The sequence below is a fragment of the Camelina sativa genome, chromosome 3 (assembly GCF_000633955.1).
Source record: "Camelina sativa cultivar DH55 chromosome 3, Cs, whole genome shotgun sequence".
Lineage (NCBI taxonomy): Eukaryota > Viridiplantae > Streptophyta > Magnoliopsida > Brassicales > Brassicaceae > Camelina > Camelina sativa.
Window position 1 is genome coordinate 12,011,968 of NC_025687.1, and position 20,404 is coordinate 12,032,371.

Sequence of the window (20,404 nt, forward strand, 5' to 3'; positions counted from 1 at the left end):
AAACAGGGGACCAGGGACGTTGGTGTTGGCAATGACATGGGGACTGACCTTAAACACGATGTGGCAAATGGTGCAGCTCCATGAGTGCGTACCAGGAACCCGTTTTGACCGGTATATCGATCTAGGCCGATACGCTTTTGGTCCCAAGCTCGGCCCGTGGATCGTGCTTCCGCAGCAGCTCATCGTCCAGGTCGGCTGCAACATTGTGTACATGGTTACAGGAGGCAAGTGCTTGAAGCAGTTCGTAGATATCACGTGTTCCACCTGCACTCCGGTACGACAGTCGTACTGGATCCTCGGCTTCAGTGGAGTCCACTTCCTCCTCTCCCAGCTTCCTAACTTCAACTCTGTTGCCGGTGTTTCCTTGGCCGCCGCCGTCATGTCCCTCTGGTCACTCTCACCACCTTATCATCAAATTATTATTTTTACCATAGTGCAATAATTCGTTAGTAGATCATAATGTTTTCGGTTTTGGAATAATATTAACTTTATAGTAACGAAACTGTTATAACACACAAAACAAAACAAAAAAAATAGAACTATATTACCATTTTGTTTTTATCAAATTCAAAACACTATACCAAAAGCCAAAATAATTGGACTAGAGTTATATCCTCAAAGGCAAACCACCAAGTTCATACGGGCTAAATTCATTATCCTAGAATGATTTAGTCCAGTTTGTATTTGAAATTAATGTGGATCTTTTGAAAACAACAATTCTTAACTAGGTCAAGACTGATGAGACATTGTGAAATTTGTTATGTACGTACTGTAGCTACTCGACGATAGCGTGGGGAGGAAGTATGGCACATGGAAGAATGCCTGACGTGAGCTACGATTACAAGGCCACGAATCCGAGTGACTTCACGTTCCGAGTCTTTAACGCCTTGGGTCAGATCTCCTTTGCTTTCGCCGGCCACGCTGTGGCTCTAGAGATTCAAGCCACGATGCCTTCTACTCCTGAGAGACCATCAAAAGTACCCATGTGGCAAGGCGTGGTCGGAGCTTACTTGGTCAACGCCATTTGCTATTTTCCGGTGGCTCTAATCTGCTATTGGGCCTTTGGTCAAGACGTTGACGACAATGTGCTGATGAATTTACAGAGACCAGCCTGGCTCATTGCTACTGCTAATCTCATGGTTGTTGTCCACGTTATTGGTAGCTACCAAGTGTTTGCTATGCCTGTCTTTGATCTTTTGGAGAGAATGATGGTTAACAAATTTGGTTTTAAGCATGGAGTTGTTCTGAGGTTTTTCACTCGGACTACTTATGTTGGTAAGACTTTACTTTTTGTTCATCATGATATATTGATATATATAAGTGTGTCTATTTATAAATTGAATCTTTATGATTTGAACTTCAGCATTTACATTGTTTGTTGGAGTGAGCTTCCCATTCTTTGGAGACCTTCTAGGGTTCTTTGGAGGATTTGGTTTTGCACCTACTTCCTTCTTCGTAAGTCCACTTTCTCTTCTTTTGAATCTTTCATTATGAGACGTATCATTAGACTATATGACAGTTCAGTGTTATGAATATAACAATCGATGATGACGATGCAGCTCCCAAGTATAATGTGGCTTATCATCAAGAAACCAAAAAGAATCAGCATGACCTGGTTCATCAATTGGGTAAGCATCTATATTTACATTTTTTTTCATTCATGTATATAATGAGAATGAACTATGTCCTATTGTCTAGGGAATTGATCTTATATATATCTTGGTCAGATCTCCATTTTCGTAGGAGTGTTCATAATGTTGGCGTCAACAATTGGAGGACTGAGGAACATCATTGCAGATTCTTCTACTTATAGTTTCTACGCTTAATGATTAGATCTTAATTATATAGATACACTAAGTTGTTGATCATTGGATCATCTAATTATAAAAGTGTAGGAATAAATCATCTAAAATGGTCGTGCGGATCGAGTTAGAGAGAGATGTATAATCTGCTACTTATATTCAATAAGACATATATATTACTAGTTGCACATAGCCTCTTTAGTATTTTATATTCTTCCAATAATTTTGTGTTTTTGACAGTAACAACATATTGTTTCATAAAATTCGTGCATACTGTTGTTACATATTATATGGGTTTCTCTTCGTATGCATTCACACACAACTTCAAAATCCACATGATTCGGAAAATAAGAAAAGAATATAACACTGATCACCAAAAACTTTATTGAAGTCCGGTGGCTGTTTCAGCCAATTTCAATATTTTCACTGTAAGACAATCTTGGAGATTTGTTTTGTAATCACTAGTGTAAAAGTTTAATATGAAAAGATTAAATATCTAAGAAACTATGGCTGGTGACATTCTTCGTCGTCATCTCTCCCTATAAACCTGCATTTATTTTCACGAGAACAATAGAGTAAGAAGGGACAGAACACTATTGTCCAAATGAATATAAGAAATATATTAGGATTCAGAATCATACCATAAAGAAGCATTTAGGCCTCAATAGAAGTAAGATACGATTGGATGCCAAAAATGATGAAAAGCATTCCACCAGAAAGAGCAACCTGAAACAACATTAGACCACCCAGAGTTTTAACTTATGATGAGTCTTATACCTCAAATGTAGAAAGGGATAATGAGAAATACTTACTATTCGTTCGGATATCTGAGACGCTAAGCTCTTTCCTCCAATCACAGCAGCAGTGGTGCACAAAAATTGTGCCCTATATAAACCACAAGATAAGTCAGCTAAACATATTGTGATGCGAACACAAAACAAGACGGATGTAACAGTTTTACAGCGGAACTTACACAACTCCGCCAAGGACCACTCCGAGTGGATTTTCATCTGCAGCCAAACCAATTGTGGCAAGCTAGACAAAAGAGTTATGGTGATTGGTGAGCATGCGAAACATTTAGATTGAATCGATAGAGTAAGCAAAAAGGTACCTGACTCTTGTCACCCCATTCTCCAAAGAAGTTAATCGAAAACGCCTACAAGAAGATAAGGGGGAATATGAAACTAATCCAGAAAAGTCTACTGCTGTTGTGAGAAAATTTCAGAGAGGATCTTTTTCTTTACCTTAAGAAAGATTGGAGAGAAGAATTGTGTGAGGAACGGCCTTTTCTGCTTTTTGCTTTCATCTTCACCCTACAAAGACAACAAATGGTTTGAAAACTTAGCACATACATTTCCCATACGCAGTCTGTGATCTTTATTGTTTTAGTTCCATACCTTACTGCTGTCTTTAGTAGTTTTACCAGTAGCTTTCAAATCAGCATCCTATAATCAAACACAAGAAAGTCAAACCACAAAATACATTTATCTAAACGTGATAGTGACATGCAGAAAGACAAAACAAACCAGTTCGGCTTCGACTTCAGCCAATTCTTCCGAACCCCTGCGAACAAAGTAGAATCAGATACCTTGAATTTCTTGAACGTCAAATCCTAATGATATCAAAATATAATGAAGAATTATTACCCTCCTCCTTGTTTAAAACCGTCCCATAAAGACCAAAGTCCAAACCCAAAGAACAACAACGTTGTAATGTGATGAGTCCATTTGCGTGAGATCTGCAAGTGAGGGTTTGAATCAGCATTTAGTAAGAGTTTGGGAAATTCATCATGCAAAAGGCTTATATTCAAACTACAAACAGAGTTTACGCAATAAGCATTACACCACAAGTCAAAAACCATACCAGATTTGGAGCAGCCCATCCAAGAGTAGCAGAGAGGATAGTCATAACCTAACAATTAGCAAAGATATGAGATTCTAAATCTAGAAGAAAATTCAATGAAACCAATAGTAAAAAAAAACAAAAGGACTCAGAAAAACTTACAATCAAAGCCGATAGACAGCCAGCCAACACAAGCCTCCTAGGATAACGCATCGCCAAAATCTGATCAAGGGAAAGAGATCATAAGCTTTTGCAAGCAACAGAAGTATCATACACCCTCAAGGAGACTGTTAAAGATTCAAAACTAACAAAACCAATACGAAACTGAATGGCAATATAAAAGCTACAGACTGGTTCATGAGCTTGCTCGAAGAACAAAGGATCTAAGGATACCAGAATTTGGGATTCGATTCATGACTCCCCCTTCCAAAATTGTTTCAGAACAGAATCAAACTCAATAGAAAAAGCAATTGACTTGTTCTTCTTCCAACTCAAACAAAGTTACAAAAAAACTATTAACGAAGGAAGAGGGAACAAACACAACACTTACAGCAGCAGCGAAGAACGTCTTGTCACCAATCTCAGAGACAAACGTCATAGCGAGTGACTTGGTAAAACCCTAACAAAACCCATCAATCGTAAAAAAAAAACCCCATAATTAGCTTCCACAACAAATCCCAAAAACTAAAAATTTAGAAACAGATATCTTTTTTTAACTCTACCTGCAAAACCGAGCTCATGGCTGCCGAATTGAAATCGACAGCGAATCAGCTATATTAACAGGAATACGAAAAAACCGAAACTTTCGAGACGAAGAAGACGGAATAATCTATCGCCGGGTAGAAGAAGCTAGTAGTCGCCGAGAGAGAGAGAGAGAGAGAAACAGAGACGACCAACAACACACGCTGAAGGGCTTTAAAAGGTCAATCCTTTATTGGGGAATTTTAGATATGAATTTGATTCTGATTCGAAAACCCTTAAGATTTTGCCACGTGGATTAATAACAACCAACGGATTTTGATGTGTGGGTTCTACAAAAAAAAAAACCTCAACTTGGAGTATATATTGAAGAAGTGAATGCTAGTATTTAATTAGTTCCCTATGGTTTGCGTCACTCACTGCTGCTCTCAGTCTCTGAAGGTAAACGATAAGATTTTTTACTGCTCTCGTATAATATATATTGTCGCGATCTCACGATTGAGACGTCACATGGAGAATATTGTTACTCAATATAGCTAGTCTCAACTCTCAACTCTCAACTAATCCTTTTTCAGTTTGGTTTTTTAGCCTACTAGTTGTTTTTAATACAATGTAAAAAATAGTGGCGATATTTCGTATCTATCTGTATGTTAAAAGATATATATATATATATATATATATATATATATATATATAAATCTGAAGGTATCATACTATCATATGATCAGATTTGAAAACAACGTTGCTAAAATCAAACAGGTCAAACTGAATTTAGAAGTGTCATTACGATTAGGATTAGAATTTTAGAATAAGGCAGCAAAGTTAGGTGTGGACTTTGGGGGAAAACGGCCAAAATCCACCCCAACTGTTTCTGAAACATTTTTCTATATTTAAACTCTAACCCTCAGTAAATAACAACCCAAACTCAATTTAAATTCAAATTCTCTACCCAAACTGTTCCTAATGTGGTAAATTTCAACAGCCGTTTTAACGGACTCAAATGGTGGATTAATGGTGCTGACTCAGACGACGATATGGCATTACGGGTGAACAAAACGACGTCGTTTTGTTCTTTTTGCGTGTGTTGTTTCAAAAACAAAACGACGTCATTTGTAATTTGGGGTTAAAAATTAAAATTGAATCGAATTGGGGTTAAATCAAATTGGGGATAAATTGAATTTAGGGTTTTTGTTCTTCTTCTTCTCTCGAAGAGTAAGTGTCGAGAAATTGAGAGTGAGTGAATCGATTGTAATCGGTATTGCTGATCAAGGAAGAGGCTTCCCAACCAGATGTAGGTGAGGCTATAAGAATTGGTACGTCGAGGACAACCAAAAACCCAGGAAGATTGTTTCACTCTTGTCCAAGAGGTTCCGAAGAGGTATGTTAATTTTTGTTGTAAATTTTGTTTACTTTGCTTGTTTGATTTTGAGTATCGTGTATTGGTGCAGACTCGATGGTATCATACATTTAAATGGACTGATGAGTGTATGGTTGAAGAGACTGAGGATTTGAAGTTGAAATGAGATATGATCAAACCACCTGCACATTTGGTTGAAGAAATCGAAAACATGAAAGAAAGAAAGCTGAAGCCAAAGAGAAAGAAGCCCATACATGAATCTCCAACCTAGAAAGCTTCAAGGAAGAGGAGGATTATGCATTGTGGGCGATGTGGAGAAGCTGGCCACAATATAACCAAGTGTAAGAATATGGTTCTGGAGATGCATAGGCCAAAGAAGATAACTCCAACAGAGGATGGATATGAGTCACAAGCATCTCAGTCACAAGGACTAATCCAACCAACACAATAATAGGTTTTTGGATGCAAGCCATCAGTTGTGATGATTTGGTGTTTTCTGTTTTTTGAAGCATGGAGAAGCTGTGATGATTTGGTGGGTTTTTGTCTACGAAAGATGCAGCTTATGATGACTTATTATGTAACTTTTGTTGTTGGGTTTTAGGATGGGAAAACGGATGTTGTTGATGCGATTGGTAACTAAATTATGTAACTTTTGCCAATGTGAACCAAGTTTTTTCAATTGCTTCTTCTTCTTCTCATACAACAAAATACTAGATCAATCCTTACACATTAGAACACAACTCAAAACAGATTCATCACAACTCAAAACATAAACATATATACCAAAATTTACAACAAAAATTAACATACCTCTTCGGAACCTCTTGGACAAGAGTGAAACAATCATCCTGGGTTTTTGGCTGTCCTCGACGTACCAATTCTTACAGCCTCACCGCATCTGCATCTGGTTGGGAAGCCTCTTCCTTGATCAGCCATATCAATTACAATCGATTCACTCACTCTCAGTTTCTCGACACTCACTCTTCGAGAGAAGAAGAAGAACAAAAACCCTAAATTCGATTTATCCCCAATTTGATTTAACCCCAATTCGATTCAATTTTAATTTTTAACCCCAAATTACAAACGACATCATTTTGTTTTTGAAACAACACACGCAAAAAGAACAAAACGACGTCGTTTTGTTCACCCGTAATGCCATATCGTCGTCTGAGTCAGCACCGTTAATCCACCATTTGACTCCGTTAAAACGGGTGTTGAAATTTACCACATTAAAAACAGTTTGGATAGGGAATTTGAATTTAAATTGAGTTTGGGTTGTTATTTGCTGGGGGTTAGAGTTCAGGTATAAAAAAACGTTTCAGAAATAGTTAGGGTGGATTTTGGCCGTTTTCCTGTGAACTTTGGAGTGTATACAAGGACTCAAGTAAAAAGGCTAAATATGAGTTACACACCGGCCCATGAATTCACATTTTTCAGGTCAGCATACTGATTCCTCCACATCGTAATTCTATGCTAACACACAACTGCTAATATGGTATACATATCTATGTTTTTTCTGTTGTTGCCAGAATGCATATGTAATGTATTGGCTTTCTAACTTTCTTATGTACATATCGTTTAATAGTAGCATGTAGTTTTTATATACGTAGGGTGCTGAGAAATTGAAATGGGTGAGCTGTTCAATTGAAAGTCATTAACAAAGCTAAAGGATAAAGGTCATTGGCAAATTTGTCAAGTGAGGCTTATATGTGAAACACTCAAAAGTGGCGGACTTTTAAAAATTAAGAGTGATTTAGATTCTTTAAAACAACAACAATCTCCACACTAACCGCCTTGAGATCATAAAACAAGTTTATTTAAACCTTCCCACTTAAAGACGATGAAGAAACCTCCTCTTCCACTTAAACCATTTATCTAATCTTGTATTAATTCTTCCAAGTAGATACTGCTTACTTATATAAATCTCCTCGAAATCTGCAAAAACCCAAAACACACCTTTGTCTTTGTTTAATTAAAAGAAGCTTTTGTCTCATTTTTCCTCCCCCACCAAACCACACTTTTGTCTTCTCTCGTTTAATAACCTCTTTCACTTCGTCTTCTCCACTGTTAACGGTCCGAAACTAAAACAATGTCTTCTCACCGTTCCTTACTCTTCTTCTTCATCTTCTTTTACCTCACTTCACATTTTTCTGTTTTCTCCAGACTCTTGCCAGAGACCTCCGTAACCACCACGTCTGTACTCAATGTCGCCGACTCCATTCACCAAACCAAGAATCCGTCGTCGTTTAAGCTGAACCAGCAAGAAGAACAGAATCAAACGCCTTTTAGCTTGAAACTTCATTCACGAGCTTCTGTCCGAGGAGTTGAACACTCAGACTACAAGTCACTCACACTAGCCAGACTAGACCGCGACACAGCTAGAGTCAAATCTCTCGTAACACGTTTAGATCTAGCCTTAAACAACATATCCAAAGCAGATCTCAAGCCCGTTACCACAATGTACACCACGGACCAGGAAGATATCGAAGCTCCTTTAATCTCCGGCACGACTCAAGGAAGCGGCGAGTACTTCACACGCGTCGGTATCGGGAACCCGGCGCGTGAGGTTTACATGGTTCTCGACACTGGAAGTGACGTGAACTGGCTACAATGCGCCCCTTGCGCTGACTGTTACCACCAAACCGAACCAATCTTCGAGCCAGCCTCTTCCTCTTCTTACCAACCTCTCTCTTGCGACACTTCACAGTGCAAAGCACTTGAAGTCTCGGAATGCAGAAACGCCACGTGTCTCTACGAGGTTTCTTACGGTGACGGTTCTTACACCGTCGGAGATTTCGCCACCGAGACTCTCACAATCGGCTCGACTTCAGTTCAAAACGTCGCCGTCGGATGCGGACACAGCAACGAAGGGTTGTTCGTCGGCGCAGCCGGTTTGCTCGGACTCGGCGGCGGTTTGCTAGCTCTTCCGTCGCAGCTCAACACGACGTCGTTCTCGTACTGCCTCGTTGACCGTGACTCAGACTCGGCCTCGACGGTTGAGTTCGGTACTTCTCTCCCTCGCGACGTCGTCGAGGCTCCGTTGCTGCGTAACCACCAGCTCGACACGTTTTACTACGTAGGTCTCACCGGGATAAGCGTCGGCGGCGAGTTGCTTCAGATTCCTCAGTCATCTTTCGAGATGGACGAGTCAGGAAGCGGCGGGATAATCATCGACTCGGGAACCGCCGTGACTCGTCTCCAGACCGGAATCTACAACTCGCTCAGAGACTCGTTCCTGAAAGGGACGTCGGACTTGGAGAAAGCAAACGGCGTCGCAATGTTCGACACGTGTTACAATCTATCAACCAAGACGACGATTGAAGTCCCGACGGTGGCTTTTCACTTTCCCGGTGGGAAGATGTTGGCTTTGCCGGCGAAAAACTACATGATTCCGGTTGACTCGGTGGGGACATTTTGTCTCGCGTTTGCACCGACGACGAGTTCGTTAGCAATCATCGGCAACGTGCAGCAACAAGGGACACGTGTCACTTTCTATTTGGCTAATTCTCTCATTGGATTCTCGTCTAATAAATGCTAAAGCTATAGACGATGGAGTGACAATGAAAAATGAAAAGTCACTTTTAAGTTAAAACTAGAGTATTGGTGTTGTTTGGTTTCTTGTACTTTGTTGCGTAGAGTGAAAAAAAGATGGAATTTGTTTAGTTAATTTCATAATTAACGAGTGGGTGTTGTGTGGTCTAATACAATGAAATGAATCTTGAGGGGACTCGTTACATGGCATCTGAGACGTATGAATGAATGAATTACGTTGAGCCACAGTACTCGTAGTGTTGATAACTAAGCCCAAATATAAAGTGTAATAGAAGAAGTTAAGCCCAAAAAGGCAAAAACATGATAAACAAAATAACAAAATCTTTAAAATACAAGAAACGAATGCTTGGAAAATCCCTAGTAGGCTAATGATACTAATCGTGAAACAAAGATAAACTGAGGTCACCTTATCCTCTAAATTTCTTTATTAGTGATTAAATTCATGTTTAGTGATTTTCTTCTAAGCACATTAAATAGACTCTAATCATTCTAATTAAGAATATTTTTTTAGGATATGTCTTAAAGAGTAACATGGCACAAAGATATGTTTTTCATCAAAAAAAAAAAAAAAAAAAAAAAAAAAANATGACACAAAGACTCAAAGAGAGGTGGCGGAGTCATGGTGCCACCACTTGCCATCACACAACAAATGAAGTGGCAGCAAATGGGTTCAATCATACTGTCCTTAAAAAAAAAAAAGCTTTCTTTCTCCTTTTCTTCTATGTCAACCTTTTACTTTCTCCCTTTGTTCATACAAAAGTACCAACAACACTCTTTTACTTTTACAGTTTTATGCTAGAAATAAAACCTTATGCCATAGAAGAACATAAACCTGAAAAATTTCAAACGTTTTTTGAACAAACACACATGAAGAATATTGTCCAGCATTATAATAGTGGAAATATATTCCTTGACTATTAAACAGAACAAAAAAAAAAAGTCGTAGATTCAATAGATGATTTTGACCGGTCCCTTTTTAAATATCTGAATATTTTTCTTACATATACGTGAGTGAGGTATACAATGCATTATATATATAGGGAAAATTGGAAATAAAAGATCATTAAAAAAAAGTTTTGTCCATATACACTTTTTTTTTAAAATGATTATTTTTACCTAAAATATCTATACAAATTAGAAAACCTAAATTAACAAGTTATAAAAAGTGAAATATAGAAAAATAAGTAGATATACAATAATAGATGTAACCTAACTTTTTTCAAAAAAAAAAAATGTATATATAAGTACATCAAATGACGTACAGTAAACTAAACATTTACCACACTTTCTTAGTAGGTGAATATATATATATTAATTTATTTATATCATAAACTTTTTAAATATACTCAACAAAAATCATGTATTTTAGTAGTTATATTATGTTCCTATAGAAAAAGAAAAAAAAAAACAATTTTGTGAAAGGAAATTAAAAAAAAAAAAAGTGAATAGTTACGGAGGGAGAGAAAGTGTGACTTAAGAAAACGACCACTGCAAAAAAAAAAAACTAATTACTTCTCTTATCCAATAAAAAGGAAGAAGAAGAAAGAACTGCTCTGACATTAAAACTTTGTCTGGCCTTCACTCCTCTCTTTGATCATTCAATACATCAAACTTCTTCTTTTGATTCATAAACCCTTTTTTCACTACAATCCTTTCGTTTCACGTTTCTTTCATTGACTATTCTCTCCTCCCTCATTTCTCTCTCTCTACTCTTTTGTGTGATATTTATTCAAAGATGCTTACATGAAATTTGGTTCTGCTCTGTGAATCTTTTTTTATTCTCGTACTCTAATCATGAGTGACTCCACTACCAGCGTCTCTCCTTCCTCTGATTACGCCTCCATCTCCTCCGGCGACCAGGTTCTCCCATTTTTTTTTCTAAATTTCGATCTGGGCACGAATCTGTTTGTGTATGGATTTGAGAAATCACTTTTGTGGGTTTTGCTTTTGTTTCCATAAAGTCTTTATTTTTACAAGTTGGGGATCTTGATGAACTCACATCTTGGATTTGTTTCTTACTTACCATGTTATGAGCGGTTGGCTACTTTGGTTTTCTAACTTTTAATCACGGGTTGGTAACAAATTTTTTGTTTCTTTTTGAAGACTTGTGTCTTTGTGTGAGTTTGATCACGTTTATGTATTTGCATTGTACTGATAAGAATAGCTTTTTTGTAGGTCTAAGACTTGTCCATGATGTAGTTTTTGTGTGAACCGGTCTGATTTGTTTTCTTCAGTTGCTAGAGATGTTTGAAATACTTACTTACTTAGCAACCAATGTTGTTTTTGATTTTCAGAGTCTTCAGCGGAGTCGAAGGAGTGGAGATGGAAACAGAGCCATTGTGCGTGAGTCTCGCCACTGGCATGATGTATTCTGGTCTGCCATCTTTGTGATCCACATGATTTGTTTGGGATTTGTGCTCGTGGTGCTTGGACTCAATAGGTTTAGAATATCAGATAGGTTAAACATCGATAGGTACACTCAAGGTTTCTTGGAGAATCATAAAGGGTTGACCGAGGATTACTGGCCTCTCTATGCTGTTGCTGGTGGGATTGGAGTCTTTATTAGTTGGGTTTGGTCATTGCTGCTTGGCTCTTACGCCAATGAGATGATGAAAGTTTCTGTTCACATCTTAACTACCTATCTAGCTGTAGTTAGTGTACTATGTTTCTGGTGCAGACAGTTCTTCTGGGGTGGTGCATTCGCCGTTGGAGCTCTGTTGCAGTTCTTGTATGTTATTTCAGTTATTGACAGGTATGCGCCAGGTTGAATATGATTGAGAGCTAATATGCTTAATTTGGTAACACTTATCAAGTCTGATGATTTGAGTTGTTGATGTGTAGACTTCCTTTCACCATGCTGGTTCTGCGGAAAGCGTTGAAATTAGTTTGGGGACTTCCTAAGGTGATAATGGTGGCGCATGCTTTCACAGTGGTCATGCTTCTGTGGATGTCTCTATGGTCTTTTGGAGCAGCTGGTGTTGTGGCATCGAGCATGGGCGATGAAGGACGCTGGTGGCTTCTTGTGGTGAGCTGGCAAGTTTTGCATTTTTCCTTACGGGTTATGAAGAAAACATGGTTATAGTTCATTCGATCATTGGAAGATATATATATGCTGCAGGTTCTTTCGGTTAGCTTATTCTGGACAGGCGCTGTGCTGTGTAACACTGTCCACGTAATAGTTTCTGGGATGGTGTTTCATGTTCTCTTTCACTGTGGTCAAGAAGAGTCATCATCGTTGCCTCCTAGCTCTTTAATAGACTCGCTTAGGTACGCCGTGACAACATCTTTTGGGAGCATATGCTACGGATCACTCTTCACTGCGGCCATTAGAACACTTCGCTGGGAGGTAGTCTCCGGTTTCTTTTGCTGTCCGTAAAACATTATCGTTCTTCCTATTCTTAATAACATTGGTCTACAATTTTTGTTTGCAGATAAGGGGATTCCGTTCCAAGATTTGTGGAAACGAATGCCTACTTTGCTGCGTTGATTTCTTGTTTCATCTAGTTGAAACTCTAGTTCGGTTTTTTAACAAGTATGCCTATGTCCAGGTATATAGATTGTAGATAATAGTTGACAGTAAACTCATTATCTCTCTCATATGAGCAATGAAGAAGCAAAATGCTACAACTTTAAGTTAATTTTATAGATTGCAGTGTATGGAAAAGGATTCAACAAATCAGCGAGAGACGCGNTCTGATTACGCCTCCATCTCCTCCGGCGACCAGGTTCTCCCATTTTTTTTTCTAAATTTCGATCTGGGCACGAATCTGTTTGTGTATGGATTTGAGAAATCACTTTTGTGGGTTTTGCTTTTGTTTCCATAAAGTCTTTATTTTTACAAGTTGGGGATCTTGATGAACTCACATCTTGGATTTGTTTCTTACTTACCATGTTATGAGCGGTTGGCTACTTTGGTTTTCTAACTTTTAATCACGGGTTGGTAACAAATTTTTTGTTTCTTTTTGAAGACTTGTGTCTTTGTGTGAGTTTGATCACGTTTATGTATTTGCATTGTACTGATAAGAATAGCTTTTTTGTAGGTCTAAGACTTGTCCATGATGTAGTTTTTGTGTGAACCGGTCTGATTTGTTTTCTTCAGTTGCTAGAGATGTTTGAAATACTTACTTACTTAGCAACCAATGTTGTTTTTGATTTTCAGAGTCTTCAGCGGAGTCGAAGGAGTGGAGATGGAAACAGAGCCATTGTGCGTGAGTCTCGCCACTGGCATGATGTATTCTGGTCTGCCATCTTTGTGATCCACATGATTTGTTTGGGATTTGTGCTCGTGGTGCTTGGACTCAATAGGTTTAGAATATCAGATAGGTTAAACATCGATAGGTACACTCAAGGTTTCTTGGAGAATCATAAAGGGTTGACCGAGGATTACTGGCCTCTCTATGCTGTTGCTGGTGGGATTGGAGTCTTTATTAGTTGGGTTTGGTCATTGCTGCTTGGCTCTTACGCCAATGAGATGATGAAAGTTTCTGTTCACATCTTAACTACCTATCTAGCTGTAGTTAGTGTACTATGTTTCTGGTGCAGACAGTTCTTCTGGGGTGGTGCATTCGCCGTTGGAGCTCTGTTGCAGTTCTTGTATGTTATTTCAGTTATTGACAGGTATGCGCCAGGTTGAATATGATTGAGAGCTAATATGCTTAATTTGGTAACACTTATCAAGTCTGATGATTTGAGTTGTTGATGTGTAGACTTCCTTTCACCATGCTGGTTCTGCGGAAAGCGTTGAAATTAGTTTGGGGACTTCCTAAGGTGATAATGGTGGCGCATGCTTTCACAGTGGTCATGCTTCTGTGGATGTCTCTATGGTCTTTTGGAGCAGCTGGTGTTGTGGCATCGAGCATGGGCGATGAAGGACGCTGGTGGCTTCTTGTGGTGAGCTGGCAAGTTTTGCATTTTTCCTTACGGGTTATGAAGAAAACATGGTTATAGTTCATTCGATCATTGGAAGATATATATATGCTGCAGGTTCTTTCGGTTAGCTTATTCTGGACAGGCGCTGTGCTGTGTAACACTGTCCACGTAATAGTTTCTGGGATGGTGTTTCATGTTCTCTTTCACTGTGGTCAAGAAGAGTCATCATCGTTGCCTCCTAGCTCTTTAATAGACTCGCTTAGGTACGCCGTGACAACATCTTTTGGGAGCATATGCTACGGATCACTCTTCACTGCGGCCATTAGAACACTTCGCTGGGAGGTAGTCTCCGGTTTCTTTTGCTGTCCGTAAAACATTATCGTTCTTCCTATTCTTAATAACATTGGTCTACAATTTTTGTTTGCAGATAAGGGGATTCCGTTCCAAGATTTGTGGAAACGAATGCCTACTTTGCTGCGTTGATTTCTTGTTTCATCTAGTTGAAACTCTAGTTCGGTTTTTTAACAAGTATGCCTATGTCCAGGTATATAGATTGTAGATAATAGTTGACAGTAAACTCATTATCTCTCTCATATGAGCAATGAAGAAGCAAAATGCTACAACTTTAAGTTAATTTTATAGATTGCAGTGTATGGAAAAGGATTCAACAAATCAGCGAGAGACGCGTGGGAATTGTTTCAGTCGACAGGTGTAGAGGCACTTGTTGCATATGACTGTTCTGGTGCTGTTCTTCTAATGGGAACCATCTTTGGAGGACTCATCACAGGCTCTTGCATTGGTATATGGGCTTGGATCAAATACAGTGACAGAGTCATAATGGTTGCATCTACGGCTATGTTGATGGGAATGGTCCTTGTGAGTGACCTCTTTTGTGCACTCTCTTTCGTCCTACTTGTTCAATTTTTTTAAATGGTTCAATGTTGGTTTTCAGGTGGGGTTAGGAATGGTGGTAGTGGAGAGCGCGGTTACATCGATATACATTTGTTTCGCTGAAGACCCTTTGTTGATTCAAAGATGGGATGCTGATTTCTTCACTGAGATGTCTGAGGTGCTTCACCGTCGTCTCCAACATCGTAGCTCTCGATCCCGTGAAGTTTTGACGACCGCTTGATTAGTCCATAATGCCTCTTGGAAAATAGGAGTCATAACTGTAGTATATCATGCTATCAGAGGGTGCTGAAGGTGGGCTAACCCGTGTGGCTAGAACTGTTTTGTCAAATGATTCATGCTTTCCATTTGTTAAATCATGAATAGGAAGTTGTGGACGATTTGTTGATTAAAATGTATCAAATCTAATGTATTGATTTTGTGGTTAGTAGAAAAAAAAAATTAACGGAAGAGAACAAAGTTATTTTAGAGAGAACGAGTCAGAAGACCAAACAGAACCACAAAGTTACAATATCATCGATGTGACCCATAAATTCAATACATGCTTTAAGAAGCAACTAACAGATACGTAATGAAGTTATGTAATAATGTGCAAGGAACTAAAAAGATATCACCATGATGACAAAAGGGAGTAAAGTGTTAGAATTAGCTTAGAACAACAGAAAATGTAAGAAAGGGAATACAATTTTACTAACAAATATAATTGCAGTTCATAGCCAGCAACCAAAATGGCGTTTTACACAAACAAACCAAATAAATTGCAGAGAACACAAATAATAGAAACTTAACTTAACGATAATACATATGAAAAAAAAAACTAATTCAAGATTGCGCCGCTGTGGTACCATCGATGGAATTAAGCGCTTGGTTTGCAAAATAGCGAACATCAACATCAGGGTCTTCGCTCAGGTCCACCAAGCACTGACGGATAGTTTTGTCCACCACCTACAAATTTTTGACACGGCAAAAACATTAGAGTTAAACAATTTCCATTAGCTTTCGATATAGTTGAGTTAGGTTTGTCTAAATCTTACTGATTGGTCGACTATGGGGATGAGGGATTGCAGAAGTTTGGCAACGTTGAACTTAATGTTTGGAACTCTGCAGAGATTAGATATGTGCAACAAGAACGTTAAAAAGGTAAGATGTGTTATTGATGGATTTTGGCCAATTCATCTAATGTATCTTACCTGTCTTTTGATGCTTCAACCACCACAGGAAGAAACTTAGAGCATGTGATTTCTGATCCCATTACAGGAGCCATAAGAGAGATTGCACGTAGAACCATCATCCTATGTAAGTAGTGCGGATTGTTGACCATGTCCAGTACCTGTTTAGATGATAAAGGGTCAATCTGGAGGTCTCAATATATGCAGCTTTAGCTATTTCGAAGTAAATAAACCAAAGATGGAGATTGGAAGTTATAGGCGAGCTACTGTGGAGTTAGATCAACACTAAGATAAACAGACAGAAGCTTTTAGTATGAAATGCTCAAAGAATACCGATGTTAATTAATACAGACCTGGGGAACTAAATGTTGCATTGCCCATTCAGGACCAAACTCCTCTGCGAGACGCTTTAGGTTGTTTGCTGCAGCTTCACGGATGGAGTAAACCTGAAGAAGGCGAACAGTGTCAAATATCCCGAATCGAAAATTATGCAACAGTGAATATGCAAAATATAAGGATTCAAGAGGGAAACCTTGTCTTGCAGCCATTGCATGCAAAGGGCTCCAAGCTTGTCATCAAAAAACCCTATACCTAACTGACTGGCCAACAGAGGAACATACTCTATTATCGCAAGCCGGACTCTCCAGTGTCGATCCTCAGCAAGTTCTACAATCGCCGGCAACAATGATTGTGATAGTAAATCAATTCCAATAACCTGCCGTAAAAAGATAATTTGTCAACAATTAAATAAACAAGTCATAAAAGTAGCTAAATCTTAAGAACACGAGAGAGATGCAACAAACCTGGTTGACTTGATCAAGCTTGCTTATGATGTTGAGGCGAACATCAGGAAATTCATCTTTCAATAGAGAAAGAAAAATTGGTAACAGATGCTCAATGGTTGAATCCTACATTGATGATTTCGTATGTTAATAATTGATAAGGTCTGTAACACCAGTTGGCGCCTGCTATAACCGAGCCATAACAGATTATGTGGCTTATTTCGATGATGAAAACCGAAACAGCAAATTAAACATCAGATGCGAAAAAATGTTGGCTATATCCAGTTCATACCTTCCCAAGGATAGGAGCCATCCCCATTATTACTGAAGCTAAAGCAGACCGAACATGTTGAGAAGAGTCCGATGATAATTCCTGCCAGACATGAGTTGGAATCAGAATATTACATGTCATGGGACATCTAACAGCCCATTTTAACTGGAATTTGAGAAATTTTAATTAGCAGAAAGATGTACCTTCACACAAGGAAGGATGTGTTGAATAGCAAGCTCGGGATTCAAAAGACGACAGAACTTGGTCACTTTTCCTGCTGCTGCTATTCGCACTTCTGCCTCATTGTCCCGTAACAATCTCACGTATGCTGGAACCAAATCAGTCCTAGAGAAAGAACGACATATGGTGTCAAAATTATAAGATATGTGCACCAACATAAATCTAAAATCCAAGGCTCTTAGATGTATATGTGCTTGATGGTCACAAAGTATTTTTACGAGTAAGAAAGCCTAGATCTAACAAGGATGATAAAAACATAAAAAAAAAATCCACATGACACATACTTGGTGCAATCAGGACCCACTGCCTCACAAAGTTCATATAGCTGATTAGCAACCATGTAACGCACCCTCCAAGATTTATCCTGCGCTCAAAACAAACCATATAGCATCGAAAAATATCAGAACTGCAAACTTTTACCGACGAAAAACTACGCATACAATATATTTGTGTGTGTGTGATCTAGAGGCGACAATTAACCAAAGCTCACTTCACCTGAGAGAAATTGACAATAACAGGTAAAATGCGTGCAACACAATCCTGCGGTTCGAGCAACTTCCCCAGAGCTGCACAGCCTTCGACAGCCAACAGTCTAACAGAATCTTGGTCTGAAATGAAGGTTAAAATTTAAACAATGTTAACACGGATAAGAAACACACATTTCTTTACGTAGGCACTATAAAAGGTTTCTTCACCAAACCTTGCTTCTTAATTTCAAATATCATTACTATGCTCTTGAGGTCCATGCAAACTTTTTCTAAAGTGATGAGCACATATAGTAGTAAGACATAACAATTTCAAGCATTAAGTACCATCTTTAGTGAGATCATCGAACATAGTCATGATCTCAGCAATCAAATAGGTCGACTCCACAGTAGTGGCAAATTTCCCCAGGTTAGATGCAGCAGCTCTTCGCACCATTGGCATATCATCTTGACACAACAGGCTATAAGTAGACCGTAACTCTGTCTTCAGAACATCAGTGCAACCTTGGTATGCAACATGAAATATACCACATGCGGAAACTCTTGCTGCAAACCATTCACCAGCTGCCAGTCTCTACAGGATTAAAGAAACAAAATTAGGCCTTGATTGAACAAACTAATACAAGGGTGTAATCTAAAGCTAAATAAATACATCATTTCTCATTATCTAACCTTCACAAGAGGAACAAAGGAATCAACAAGGTCAGTTTCCCTCATTTGAGATCCAATCTTACAAAGCGAATCCACAGCTTTTTCTCTCACACAGGTCTCTTCAACAGTACAGAGAGATTCCAAAGGAGGGAGAAGAACATGAGCGTACTCAATTCCTCCAACAAACGGAATAAAAACTCCCAGTTCCTCAGCCATAGCAAGGAGCACCTCGTCGTCATCGTCACTGTTCTCACTCAGAAAAGGGATTAATTCCTTTCTTGTGCGCTCCTCTCCAAGGGCACGAGCTATCGTAGACAGGCGACGGATGGAGTTCAAACGAAGCTGAATATCATCATTCTTAAGCTCATCTATGAGCACAGCAATGGGATACAACGGTTCATCTACCATAGCCATCTCTAATTTATGTATCGAATCAAGTCACTGCAGTGCAAAAAAAAATTAACTAGCAAATTAATACACACATAAGCTAATGAATCAGAGCTAATTGCTACAATAGATTTCGGATCTCGATTAAAAATACTTAGAAATAAATCATTTCACAGATCCTGGGAAAAAAAAAACTATGGCCACTCTAGTGTTATCTTCGGTTCCGATAATTTCTAATCTACTTTCACAAAAAGGATAAGAAAATACAGCAGATTCCGAAACGAATCGGGTGTGAATAATCACCAAAACAGAAGAAGCGAGGAACGTTCCCCAGATTCACCGGTTCGAAGTTAGATTAAAGGGAATGTGAATCGGAGTGAAGATGTTAGAGATGCGTAAAGAAGAAAGTGGAAATCATCTTACCGATTCAGGCGTCGGAGAAGGACTGATTCAGATTCCGAGGAGCTAGAGAGAAGGAGAGAAGGAGAGAAGGAGAGAATGAGGAATTTGCGATTTGCGAGCGAGTAGAAAAAAATAATATATTCTGCTTTTGATTTTTACGACTAAAAAGAAAAAAAATTAATAAAGTTCGATTGGGCCTTAAGAATCTTATTGGGCTTTCTTATGTGAATGAAAAAGCTCTTCTTCATTATTTCTCAACTCACCTAGCTGAGTAGAGAAGATTCAAGTTACTCCGGTCTAATCTCATTCCTAAACCAGGGACCTTGTTGTTGATTTTCAAATATGTAGATAGCTTCATCTGGTTGTCCGCGAATGACAAGCAAGCTCGTTGGTGGTCTGGTCCAGATCAGTACCACAATTCCGGTTATGTCTGGTCCAAAAATGACAAGCTCGTTTATTCCTTAATAATGCGAATTTAAATCTCATATCCTTTTCCTTAAAACATATTCTCAAAAACCCCATTTATTTTTACTATCCCTTTTGTAACGAAAGTACGAGACTACCTCTCTAACAATTTTTAAAAGAAAATTGAAAATCCTATTTGTACCAGATATCCTTTAGTAGTACTAGTTGCAACTCGTATAGTAAAATTCGAACTCTGGGTGTGCGCGCGTGCACATTAAGTTTGCAATCACTAAATTAATGTGCTTTTCTTTGAATACTTAATGATTTAATTATATTTAAGCTTTAATAACTTTCGTTAGGAGTATTGTTTTTTTTAAGATTGAGGGATTTGAGAAATTGTTTTGATGGAGAGGGATATGAGATTTTAGTGCTAATAATGCAGCCGCCCAACCTGAGAGGTGATGACCAAATATTTATAAGAAAAAGTTTTAGTGAATTTTCTTCTAGGGTTTTGAAGATTGCGAAAATGAACTTCCGCCGCATGATGGTGGTTTCCGGTGTTCATCCCTGGAAGAGGGCCTG

At 38.6% G+C, this 20,404-nt stretch overlaps 6 protein-coding genes across 7 annotated transcripts; 4 read left to right on the forward strand and 2 right to left on the reverse strand.

Annotated features, from left to right (window-relative positions):
- LOC104778881 (lysine histidine transporter-like 6) lies at positions 8-1,990 on the forward strand. Its single transcript, XM_019243664.1, has 5 exons — positions 8-390; positions 776-1,275; positions 1,364-1,455; positions 1,560-1,628; positions 1,728-1,990. The coding sequence occupies exons 1-5, from the start codon at positions 32-34 to the stop codon at positions 1,824-1,826; spliced, it is 1,119 nt and encodes a 372-aa protein (XP_019099209.1). The 5' UTR covers positions 8-31; the 3' UTR covers positions 1,827-1,990.
- On the reverse strand, positions 2,164-4,561 carry LOC104776690 (GDT1-like protein 4). Its single transcript, XM_010500797.1, has 13 exons — positions 4,367-4,561; positions 4,195-4,263; positions 3,807-3,866; positions 3,666-3,713; positions 3,449-3,540; positions 3,329-3,365; positions 3,200-3,247; positions 3,047-3,115; positions 2,914-2,958; positions 2,776-2,837; positions 2,615-2,687; positions 2,444-2,528; positions 2,164-2,349 (listed from the first exon to the last, which is right to left on the reverse strand). Exons 1-12 carry the CDS (start codon positions 4,382-4,384, stop codon positions 2,457-2,459), a joined length of 693 nt encoding a protein of 230 aa, XP_010499099.1. The 5' UTR covers positions 4,385-4,561; the 3' UTR covers positions 2,164-2,349; positions 2,444-2,456.
- On the forward strand, positions 7,471-9,441 carry LOC104776691 (protein ASPARTIC PROTEASE IN GUARD CELL 1-like). Its single transcript, XM_010500798.2, has one exon. The coding sequence runs from the start codon at positions 7,790-7,792 to the stop codon at positions 9,236-9,238; it is 1,449 nt and encodes a 482-aa protein (XP_010499100.1). The 5' UTR covers positions 7,471-7,789; the 3' UTR covers positions 9,239-9,441.
- Positions 10,781-12,949, forward strand: LOC104778882 (CTL-like protein DDB_G0274487). The gene is made up of 6 exons (XM_010503297.2): positions 10,781-11,112; positions 11,547-12,004; positions 12,094-12,277; positions 12,371-12,598; positions 12,684-12,800; positions 12,899-12,949. Exons 1-6 carry the CDS (start codon positions 11,047-11,049, stop codon positions 12,947-12,949), a joined length of 1,104 nt encoding a protein of 367 aa, XP_010501599.1. The 5' UTR covers positions 10,781-11,046.
- On the forward strand, positions 12,988-15,457 carry LOC104776692 (CTL-like protein DDB_G0274487). 2 transcript variants are annotated; one of them, XM_010500800.2, is made up of 8 exons: positions 12,988-13,188; positions 13,412-13,491; positions 13,572-13,869; positions 13,959-14,142; positions 14,236-14,463; positions 14,549-14,665; positions 14,764-14,997; positions 15,074-15,457. In XM_010500800.2, the coding sequence occupies exons 2-8, from the start codon at positions 13,440-13,442 to the stop codon at positions 15,251-15,253; spliced, it is 1,293 nt and encodes a 430-aa protein (XP_010499102.1). In that variant the 5' UTR covers positions 12,988-13,188; positions 13,412-13,439; the 3' UTR covers positions 15,254-15,457. The 2 variants fall into 2 exon arrangements, with proteins under 2 accessions (XP_010499102.1, XP_010499101.1); XM_010500799.2 differs by having other exon boundaries at positions 12,989-13,188; positions 13,412-13,869.
- Positions 15,663-19,545, reverse strand: LOC104776693 (serine/threonine-protein phosphatase 2A 65 kDa regulatory subunit A alpha isoform-like). Its single transcript, XM_010500801.2, has 13 exons — positions 19,439-19,545; positions 18,650-19,069; positions 18,305-18,551; positions 17,988-18,100; positions 17,777-17,856; positions 17,456-17,597; positions 17,274-17,354; positions 17,003-17,107; positions 16,732-16,914; positions 16,553-16,645; positions 16,221-16,360; positions 16,065-16,131; positions 15,663-15,975 (listed from the first exon to the last, which is right to left on the reverse strand). The coding sequence occupies exons 2-13, from the start codon at positions 19,040-19,042 to the stop codon at positions 15,853-15,855; spliced, it is 1,767 nt and encodes a 588-aa protein (XP_010499103.1). The 5' UTR covers positions 19,043-19,069; positions 19,439-19,545; the 3' UTR covers positions 15,663-15,852.